An 11,602-nucleotide genomic window follows, 5' to 3' on the forward strand; every position below is an offset into this window, starting at 1 on the left:
TGTTTGATCAATTAATTGAAGAGATTGACAGAGATATCCAATATATTGACGGGATGGCTATCGAGCAGCAAAGCCAAAAAGAATCCAATCCGGACCAAACCATATCCCAACCAAATGGGCCAAACATCTCAAATGCGGCACCCCAAGCAAACAAATCTGTGGATAACATTAAGGCAAGCCCACTTACTGATATCTCTAATAGTTCCCAGGCCCATGCAGACTTTGACTCGGTTAGTGAAAGGAAATGGACCCGTATTCAACGGCCCAACTTTTTATCTAATGACGAGCAGCTAAAGAACTCGTTGGGCAAAAGGGGACCTCTACCAAACTCAGTAGACTCAACCCCTCAAAAACGCAGAGCAACCTCAAATGATGATATTCTTCCATCTCCTTCCCAAACGGCGGTGGCTGGTAGGCAGCCTCACCGAGCAAGATGAGTCTCCTTTTTTGGAACGTGCGTGGGCTTGGGAACCGGCGCACCGTTCGCGAGCTCGAATTTTTTGTTCGGGCACAAGATCCCTCCGCCCTCTTCTTAGCCGAGACGTGGGTGGGAGAAGCTAGGCTAATCAGTTTGTGTTCAGAGTTGGATTTCAATCAATACTGCGTCTCTCCGCAAGTCAATCGTCTGGGTTGTCTTGCTTTGTTTTGGAAAAACTCTCTAAAGATTGCAATTTCAACTTCATCGCTGAACCACATCGACGGCATGGTTGGCGAAGATCAAGAAAGTAAGTTTCGTCTCACCTGTATATACGGCTTTGCTGACCCAGCTAGGAAAAGCAATACTTGGGCTCTCCTATGCCAACTCCGTGCAAGCTCCTCTGTGCCGTGGGTTTGCGCAGGGGATTTCAATGAAATCCTCTGGTCTCATGAGAAATGTGGTTTGGGTCCTAGAAGTGAGCTGCAAATGAAAGCCTTTCGTGATGTCTTGGATGAGCTCGGTCTGAAGGATTTGGGTTTTGTGGGGAAAAAATTCACTTGGAAAGGGCGTCGGCATGGTGGCTATGTGCTTGAGCGGCTGGACAGAGCAGTTGCAAACTCACTTTGGCTCGCCAAAAACCTGGGCACAAAAGTTCAAAACCTCCACTCCAACTCGTCGGATCACCAAGCCATCCTGGTGAAGCCTGAAGGTATCACCCCTAATCCAAATCGTCCCTTTAAATTTGAACAAATGTGGCTTAAGGATAGTGGTTGTAGTGCCACTGTCAAAAGCGCCTGGGGTCCTCCTATGGTGGGGATTACAATGCCGGAGGTGGCAGGGAAGGTTAAAGATTATGGCTCGAAGTTGTCGGATTGGAGCAAAAACTCCTTTGGCAGCGTCAAGAAGAGGCTTGAGGAAAAGAAAAAACTCCTTGAAAAAGCTGAATTGGCCGCGGCTAAGGGAGGTGATTTTCTAGTTGTAAAGTCTCTTCAGAAGGAAATAAACGACATTCTGGACTCAGAAAATTTGATGTGGCAACAGCGTTCTCGCGCGCTTTTCCTGACTTATGGTGACAGGAATACTGCTTACTTCCACAGTAAGGCTTCCCAAAGATTCCGGAGGAATAGGATTTTGGGCTTGAAAAATGCTCAGAATAATTGGTGTACGGATGTGAATCAAATTAAAGAAATCGCAGTTGAGTATTACCAAGCTTTATTTTCCACCTCCTCTCCATCTGATTTTGGGGACGTCCTGGACAAAATTCAACCCTCAGTAACTGAAGAAATGAATGCAAAGCTTCTAAGGGATTTCAACAGGGAAGAGGTGGAAATAGCAGTAAACCAGATGAAAGCCATTTCAGCCCCAGGACCCGACGGTATGCCCCCTCTCTTTTTTCAATCTTTTTGGAATATTGTAAGTGATGATGTCTGTTCTGCTGTGTTAGATTGCCTGAAAAACTGTAAGATCCCAAGAGAAATAAACCTTACACATATTGCATTAATCCCAAAAGTAAAATCCGCAGAAATAATTTCTGAATTCCGTCCTATAAGTTTATGCAGTGTGATTTATAAGTTGGTATCTAAGGTGCTGGCCAATAGACTTAAGTGTTTACTGCTTGAAATTATTTCAGAAAACCAAAGTGCCTTTCAGGCAGGTAGGGTTATCACAGACAACATTTTGATGGCTTTCGAAACTCTGAATTACATGAAGCATCACCAGTTGAGCAAGTCGGGTTTCATGGCCTTGAAATTAGATATGAGCAAAGCGTACGACCGGGTTGAATGGAAATATCTGGAGTTAATTATGAAGAGTATGGGTTTCGCCGACAAGTGGGTGGCCTTAATGATGGAATGTATTTCAACAGTTAGCTACTCGATACTCATTAACGGTGAACCCTCTCAAACTGTCCACCCTACTAGAGGCATCAGACAGGGAGACCTGCTTTCCCCATTCCTCTTCCTTTTCTGCACTGAATTACTTCATTGCCTTCTCCGCCACTCTGTAGAAACCGGCCAAATCAGGGGGATTTCCATTTGTAGAAAGGGCCCTCAGCTAACTCACCTTTTCTTCGCCGACGACAGCATTCTTTTCTATAGAGCCTCTACTTCGGAATGCCTCAAGATCCCAAAACATTTTGGATAGCTATGAAAGAGCCTCCGGTCAGCAATTAAATAAATCTAAGACTTCTCTCTTTTTCAGCAAATCTACCCCAGCTGAAACCATTGATCAAATCACAAGTTTAATGGGAGCACAGGAGGTCAAGCAATATGAGAAATACCTTGATCTCCCTACCCTAGTAGGCAGAAACAAGAAAGCAAGTCTTAGATTTATCAAGGAGCGGGTGTGGGCCAAACTTCAGGGGTGGAAAGAACAGCTCCTCTCCCAAGCGGGTTGAGAAGTATTGTTGAAGGCGGTGATTCAAGCTATCCCTACCTTTGCCATGAGTTGCTTTAAACTCCCTATCACCCTATGCAATGACATAGAACATTAATCCGCAAATTTTGGTGGGGTCACAGGGGAAACCAAAGGAAGATTCATTGGTCTAAATGAAGCACTTTCTGCCTTCCAAAAGACATGGGTGGCTTAGGTTTTAAGGATCTTCAAAAATTTAATGAAGCTTTGTTGGCAAAGCAAGTGTGGCGTCTTTTGGAGGATAAGCCCTCTCTCTTCCACAGATTTTTCAAGTCAAAGTTTTTCCCAAGAGGCTCTATTTTTGATGCAAAGGAAGGCAGGGGTTCTTTTGCTTGGAAGAGTATCCTTAAAAGCCGAGAGCTTATTAAAAAAGGGACCCAATGGTGAGTGGGAAACGGCGAAAACATTCCAATATACGGTGCCAATTGGCTTCCTGACCCTCAATATCCAGAAATACAATCTGCTCCTACTTTCTTCGGCAAAGATGCTAAGGTATCTATTTTGATCGATAAAGAATGAAAATGCTGGATTGAGGAGGCAATTGACAATAATTTCCTGGTTCATGAAGCTAGACTGATCAAAGCAATCCCTCTGAGCCTCATTGAAGTAGTTGACAAACTTTGCTGGTATAGCAATTTAGATGGTCTGTATTCGGTGAAGGGGGGTTACAAACTTCTTATGAGCGAGGATCAAAACTCTAATGCTGTAGCTTCCCCAGGGTCCTTGCCAAAGAGCTCGTGGAGGAGTCTTTGGAAACTGAACACCCCAAACAGAATAAAGACTCTGCTGTGGCGTGCCATTTCAAATGCCTTACCAACTCGGGCTAACCTGGTTAAGAGGAAAGTCCTCACTGACCCAGCTTGTCAGGCTTGCGGTTTAGCTCCTGAGACATCCTTACATGCCCTCTGGTCTTGTCCTAAGCTGTCTAGTGTGTGGTCCGTGCATTTTAGCTTACTGAGAAATGAAGCTAGTGGATGCACTTCCTTCCGTGAGGTCTTTCACTTGTGCTTGGAGAAGTCACACCCCTCTGATCTTTTGCAATGATTTCTTATCAAATCTAGTTCAGGCGTAATAAGGTGAGATTAGGCGAAGTTGTGGCGGATCTGAAACTGGTTAACTCTTTGGCCAAGGATGCCCTTCAAGAATTCCAACAAGCAAACACAGCTCCTCACAAGTCTTCCCCTGCTCAGAGCATCCCCAAGTGGTTGCCTCCACCTTCGGGTTGGGTCAAAGCAAACTTTGATGGGGCTATTTTCCAGGATCGTGATGTTGCTGGACTTGGTATCATCATCCGAAACGACTATGGTCTTGTAATGGCTGCTCTAACACAAATTATTCCTCTACCCACTTCTGTGGAGATAGTGGAAGTGTTGGCAGCAAGAAGGGCTGTGATCTTCGCCTTAGAACTTGGATTTGATCAGGTCATCCTTGAGGGTGACTCAGCAATTGCAATCCAAGCTATGAATTTTGATGACTACTCGGCAGCTCCCTTTGGGCATATAATTATTGATATTAAGTCCTTTTCTCCCAGCTTTAGGTCCTTGGTCTTCTGCCATACTCGTAGATTGGGAAACAAAGTAGCCCATAGACTTGCTAGGGAAGGTTGTAATTTCTCTTCTCCTTTTTGTACTTGGATAGAAGAAGTACCTGTAAGCTCCTATGCAGAATACTCTGCAGAAATTATTAATACATAGCCCTCCCCTGCTATTGCTGGGAAGGTTTTTCTCAAAAAAAAAAAAAAAAAAAAAAAGAGATTATGTTTTTTCTTACAAATAAAAAGAGTTATTTTGGATGACTTATAAGTCGTCTGTTGAAAGACTCAACAAAACTCAAGGATTCTATTATAAAAAAGATTTTACTAACAAAATATCCTAAGGACATTTATTGATGAACAATTTTTGAAATTTTCATAATAGTGGTATCAACAAAATTTTCTTAAAATAGTTTAGTAACAAATGCTCTAAGAATACCAATTAATCAATCTATTAAAAAAATTCCAACAAAATACAACTCTTCTCCAAATGAAAAAAAGGAAAAAAAAAAAAAATCGTTTTCCTGTTATTAGAATGGACCTCACACTTTCAAATGCCGTTGTCATGGGATATCGTTCTAAATAGAAAATTCTCACAAACATCGCTTATTACATCATTTCGATAAAATTGGAACGATAAAATTGGAACATCATTTTGATAAATGTTGATGCTATAGTTCATTTGTAATGAAATTTGATAATTATTCTTAAACTTTCTGGTAAATGCACAAACACTCCGTTTAGTTGAAGGTTGGTTTTTTTGTTTTTCTTTTAAAATATGTTTGGTAAACTGTAATAGACACTATAATGTAATAGATATTTCTAAAGAATAGCTATTTAGTTGTTTGGATGTGTTTCTATGCAAGTAATAGACTAATAGTCATTCAAGATGAATAGTTATTCTTTAAAATGAAGAATAATTCCCTATCAAAAGCCATGTAATCCCTATTTCTTGATCCAACTTAATTCACTTGTAAAGAAAATTCCAAAAAGCTCGTACCTGTCGCTGCTCTCTCTCCTTTCTGCCATATTAGTTTATGGTTTTCAAATATAATAAGAACTTGTGAAAATCTGAAAAACCACAACTTGCCAAAATCTGAAAATCATATACTATGTTTTTCATAAAACAATATTTATTTATTAAGCTACCATTGTTGTTTTTGTTGTTGTTGTTCTTTATTATTATTTATTTTATTTTTTGAGAATCAATTTATGGTTCTTCAGGCCATAAGTTCTATATTAAAAATATTTTTCGCTAGTTAGTCTACGTACAGCTCGGCTCCAACGACTGAACTTTAATTATCATCAACACTACAAAAAAATCGTCCTGTCCCAGCGTTTTTTTCCCAGCGTTTTTACAAAACGCCGTAATAGATAAGCCTGCACCAGCGCTTTTTGAAAACGCTGGTATAGGAAATCCTATTACGGTGTTTTTCAAAAACCCTGGTATAGGACAATTGGTGCATGTCCCTATTCTAGAGCCAAGCGGATGAAGCACTATGTCACCAATGGTTTAAAATTTTGAACTAAAGATTTGGAGAAGAATAAGAAAACTAAAAACAGTGGAGTAAGTGTTGTGACTGACGGTGGCATTGCTTACTATGGTATTGTAACAGATATTATTGAGTTGAATTATTCAGATAAAATAAGACATGTGCTATTCAAATGTAAATGGGTCGACATTCTTAGTAGCCGGGGGTACAAGATTGATGAGTTAGGGTTTCCACTTGTGAATTTTACCCGCTTGATACATGTGGGGGATGAATTGATGGATGAGCCATATGTATTAGCATCTGAAGCTTCACAAGTGTTTTATGTAGAGGACAAGAGGGACAAAGATTGGTTTGTAGTTGTTAAAACTAAAGCAAGGGATGTGTTTGATGCGGGCAATGGTCCCTTGTGTGAGGATGATGATGGTGATACTTATTGCGAAAATGTTCCCTACAATATCAGTGACAATGTGGCTTCTGACAACATTGGTTTGGCTTGACCTGATGTCCAAGGAACCACAATTGATGCAATGGTCATTGAGGGGAATGAGAAGCAAGATGGGGACTTCATAGATGATAATGACTTTATTGATGACGAAGTCAGCAATGAGGAGTATAGCGACAATGAGTACAACGACGATTAGTAGTATAATGTAGTAAGACCATCTTTTGAACTAATATGTTCCTATTATAACACTTTAAATTAGAATATGCATTTTCATTGTCACCTATACTGTTTTTGGACTTAAGTAAATGGAAACTCAATTGCTTCCATATGTGTGGCTTGGTAGTGTGCTTGTGAAGTACTGCATGTTTAGAGCGTTTGTTAGATATTATATACATTATGTTTTTTATAACTAACAAGCTTGCATTGTTTAGGTACTGCACACAAGAATGGGGAGGAAGCGGAGACTTCAGTTCGTTGAGCCTGGTGAGAGCTCCTCACATGTGGGGTCGAATGAAGTACCATCATGCCAACAAGCTCCTCCAGCTGATGATGATAGACGACAGTCCCAGGGGAGTGATGACGAGACACTAGCATTAGGTTGGTGTATTTCTAAATTTGTACTCAATAGCACGATTATGAAATTCCATTCCTATATTTTTTTTTTCATATTTGTTTTGAAATAATTATTTCTATATCTATTGTAAATCTGTTTTGTTTTTCATAAATAAAATCCAATTTAAGTAATAAATATGTTTCTAGGACAGTGCTCTATGTAGAGACATTTTGTTATGGCCATAGCAATGAAGGCTTCACATATTTGAATTTTCTCCCACCATAATAAACAATAGCATTTCCAATAATTGATCCCATGCCTATTACTGACTCTTGTGCACTAAAATTCATTTCAAAAATGCAATTCTTTATAAGGCAGTAGAGTATGTGCTGTCCACTGTAATTTACATAATATACTTAATTGATTTGTCCAGATCTCAAAATTTTGCAGTAATATATGTTCAAATTTCATATCTTCTGGACATATTTTATTAGCCTTTTTCTAATTCATTTCAACTGAAAATCATAGACCTCATTTGATTGGCAAGAAACCATTTGGCAAAAACAATCAACTTTGTCGCCATATAGGGTGAAACTGAAACAGGTGGTCTACACTCCCTTGTTTACTCTAGCTATGCATTTTTGGCATTTAAAGCCCAAGTAGAAGGGAATGTATTATTTACTTGCATGAGTGCCACATTTATGTCATATGTGAGTTCTAAGATCAAATACAAGTTCTCTAATAACCTCTTTGCACTCTTACCATGCATTTTGGACTTTTATATCTGTCAATCTCTAATCAGAATCATCTATAGTGAGCATGTTGGTCAATGAAAGAACAAAAATCCAAAAGAGGGTTTGTTAAATATAGCTCTGATAAAAAATTTTATAGGTAAAAGAATATTAGAATATGTTATACTTTGAGTTAATTTTTTTATATTACCATGTTAATATAAAAAATACTCTCATTAACAAGTTAATATAAAAAATAATTCAAAGTAATTCTTAAGAGTTTAGTTTTACACCAGTGTAAATGGCTAGTTTGTTGACATTTCATTCTTTTGTATTTCATTGTAATTTGATGCAACTTGGTGTTTTAATAGATACTGAGGACATACCCATACCCGTACCCACAGCTGGAGTGGTTGTTGTGCCCAACAAACGTGGGCCTAACCGATTTGATGATATATGGAATATGCCACCGGGCAAAAAATTATTCTTGGAAATAAATGGGGTGGGCCAGCCAGTCGGGGAGAATGCTGGACCTTGGGCAAAGTGGCTGGGAACAGTGGCAAGAAAGCCTGATATGTACCCAATCAATTACCGCTCATGGCATTCCATGCCACTACAATACAAGAATCGGTGTTGGGAAGCCATTCAGGTATTAGGCAAAAAGCAATGGTAAAAGAAATGACCATGAATTTCCTTCAAAGTGGAAGTCAATTGCTTCAATAGTCATGATTTTCTTCTTCTTCTTTTTCTTTTATCTTTTGGTTCAAAATAAAACTCAATCTTTCTAAATAAAATTATATAAGGTTATGGAAACTACAAGAATAGATTCTATCTCTCTTTCAATGGTAGGACTTTATTTAAAGTTTGAAGTTAATTATCTTTAATTTGGAAACCCCTATTTGTTCATTTGGCTAGTAAGGACTGTTGATAATCTATTTTTGTTGAGTTTGCAAGTCGTTTAATGTAGGAGACATGTCCTAACTGAGGAGATTTTGTGAAGCCCTAGAAATGATCTTTGTTAATGTATCTTCAAGTTACGAATGTCATTGCTTGTGGAAAAATTGTGTGACTTATGGCTTGATAATGGTGTATTGGATCTTTGTTAGAACTAGAGTACCAAGTCCATTTGTATATATGTATTTGTAGATATGTGCTTTATTTGGGCTTACTGAGTATTTGAAATGTCTTATAATATTTTTTTTTGAAAACTACAAGAATGGGTTCTATCTCTCTTTCAAAACCACACAATTTTGGTATCAAATTCTCTTTCTTTCAAATTCTTCACTCTTTATTACTTGTTCAAAGCTTTATGTCAGTTTGCTATTATGTTAAAAATGTGACATTTTAAAGTTAATTCAACTTTACACATGGTAGGCACGATGGGTAATTCCTACAGCCCGCATCCCACTTGCCAAGCAAAGGAAATGGTCACTCTCACGGATTGGGAAGTTGTGGAGGGGCCACAAAACAGAGTTGAAGGAAAAGCACTGCAACCTGAACACAGCTAAGGAAGATTTACTTCAGCTATCACTGCCAGAGGTTGATGACACTCAATTTCATGGCTTGGTGGAGTATTGGTTCTCTAAAGATTTTAAGGTAGTGATAGTTACAGTAGTATGAATGTTTTGCTTTTATAGGTTGGCTCAAGATTTTTGGCCATATTAGCTTGTTATTGTAATTGGTAATGACTTTCTTGAAATGTTTGTAGGAGCTGTCGGAAGATAACAAAGCGCGGCGTGGCAAGCAGACGAAGTTGCACACGCTCGGATCCAGAAGCATGGCCCAGACGGCGGATATCATTGTAAGAACAATATTATATATATTAATAACATGCTCACAATTACAAAGTTTATATTATTTTGCGTTCTAAAGCAGGAATAAATATGATTCAACGCCATCGAATTGACACCCTTGCTTTAATATGCCGAATGTACTAACCATGTTGTAGGCAAAAAAGAAAGGCAAGCAAGTAGAGAGAAGTGAGATGTACGCAGTGGCGTATTCTCACAAAGATGGTGTTGCTGTGAATGCCACTGCGGAAGTGAACATTGTAAGTTTCTAACAAATTATATTAGTAATTTGAATGTATTGTGTTTTGAGTTGGAAAAAAGTTCTTTGATTAACGTCACATGGTAGGGACTTTAATAGATTAGATTAGATTGTTAGCATCAATAGATTAGATTAGATTAGGGTCGTACAATGTTAGGAAACTTTTGTTTATAACATTATTATTTTTATTTATTAAAAGATCCTTTACTCTTTTATGATTAAGATTGCAAAGAGAGTTACAGGTTTGAATACTTTACCTAACATATCATTTTTTTTCTTTTATAATAACTCCAACCCAACTTATATATATATATATATATATATAAGCATATTACTCATGTTGGCATGTGTATTATTACCCTTGTTGCTAATATGTTGTTTTGTTTATTTGTGATTACTAGGCAAAGATGAAACATCTTATGACAAAGGGGTCACAGTTGCGGGGAAATGACATTGAGGCAGGCATACTTTGGTAGCCCGATGATGCATTTGCACAGGTCCTCGGTGCAGAGAGAAGTGGTCGTGTTAGAGGGGTAGGCTTTGGTCCAACCCCCTTTGGAAATCGTGCAAGGTCAATGGATGATAGTACGCCACCTCCAACATCTATTGCAACTGAACAAAAGGTTATCGAGTTGTCTGCTGAAGTAGAAGAAATGAAGGAGAAATGCGCGCGTTATGATGTTGAAATGAAGGAGAAATGTGCGCATTATGATGCTGAAATGAGGTTAATGCGGAGGATGTTGACTTCACTATACCCATCGTTTCCCAATCTATCTACGGTAAGAAATTTGAATACAAAGTATGTGCATTTTTGTTCATGTTTGTATGGTGATTGGTGAGTTGTCAAGAAGTTTCTGTGATGCAAAATAATCAGATGAAATTTTGTTTGGAAATGGTTTATGGGTAATTTATGAAGTTAATGGGTTATTGGATAGTATATGATGCTTTTTTGTGTGTCTGTATGTGTAGGTGATTGGTGAGTTTTGATCTAATGAATTTTGCTGTGAAATGGGTTAATTGGGTGGCTATGTCTTTGGAAAACTTTTTCTGTTTGCTAAATATTGTTAGTCACCTGCTCTATCCAAATAAAGATTCTTTTTAGTTATTTTACCAAAAAATAATAGTAATAAAGATTCTTTCTGTTTATCATTTATAATTACTTCTTTTACTATCTAATATAGATTGTATTATTGTTTATTTATTTATTAGTGGGAGGGTGTCATGTCAGGTCAGGTTGCATTTTGCTTGGTGTGTTATGAGTTTTCTGGACTGATTAGTAGTGTGATTGAAGATGAGAATCAAGTGTTGTAATGAGGTGTAGGAATATACCAAGGTTGTAAGTAAATGAGTGATTAGAGAGAGGACAATATGCTCAAGTAGTGGCCCAGAATTTGACAAGAACTTTTAAATAGAAAATATATATGTGTAGCAGGTAGGAATAGCTAAGTTACCCATTGAGTTAATCTAGTAATTTTCAGGTTCATATGATCTAATGTCCTGAGTTTAAGTCTTTTAACCGACACTTTAAATCATCCCAAAACAAAACTCTCTTGTAATTACCCCATGTTTATAAGTATAAAATTTTAAAAAATAAATAAAAAAGATTTAACAGCAAAGTAATCAACTGATTATTCAAGCGGTCTTACAGTGCTTGATTATTACAACCACCTCAAATAGAGGAAAAATAAAATTATTTGTCCTTGAATTATTGCAAGCTGCAAAGTGAGGTAAACTCATTCATTCCAAAAATGAAATTAAGCTTGTTTAGTGTTTAGACTCAGGCTTATTAATACAACTAGTCACTAACCCACGTGATGCATGGGCAAAATTCTTATGAAAGTATAGTTTAATCGTAAAAGCTTTCTAATTTTACATGAACTATATAATTGTAAAAATTCAAAAAGTGAACTCTCCATTGTAATGAATAATTCATGTTCAAAAAGTAGTTACATGTTATAAAAAACGTGAAG

General features: G+C 37.8%; 1 protein-coding gene across 1 annotated transcript; it reads left to right on the forward strand.

Annotated features, from left to right (window-relative positions):
- Nucleotides 1-6,745: 6,745 nt before the first annotated feature.
- LOC115956814 lies at nt 6,746-10,619 on the forward strand. The gene is made up of 7 exons (XM_031075099.1): nt 6,746-6,896; nt 7,955-8,232; nt 8,958-9,179; nt 9,292-9,384; nt 9,532-9,633; nt 10,130-10,411; nt 10,602-10,619. Exons 1-7 carry the CDS (start codon nt 6,746-6,748, stop codon nt 10,617-10,619), a joined length of 1,146 nt encoding a protein of 381 aa, XP_030930959.1.
- Nucleotides 10,620-11,602: the final 983 nt, after the last annotated feature.

The sequence above is a fragment of the Quercus lobata genome, chromosome 8 (assembly GCF_001633185.2).
Source record: "Quercus lobata isolate SW786 chromosome 8, ValleyOak3.0 Primary Assembly, whole genome shotgun sequence".
Lineage (NCBI taxonomy): Eukaryota > Viridiplantae > Streptophyta > Magnoliopsida > Fagales > Fagaceae > Quercus > Quercus lobata.

Coding starts and splice junctions, on each gene's coding strand:
- LOC115956814 (XM_031075099.1), top strand. CDS start 6,746: ATGGGGAGGAAGCGGAGACTTCAGTTCGTTGAGCCTGGTGAGAGCTCC. Junction 6,897..7,954: donor TGACGAGACACTAGCATTAG/GTTGGTGTATTT, acceptor GTGTTTTAATAG/ATACTGAGGACATACCCATA. Junction 9,180..9,291: donor GGTTCTCTAAAGATTTTAAG/GTAGTGATAGTT, acceptor AAATGTTTGTAG/GAGCTGTCGGAAGATAACAA.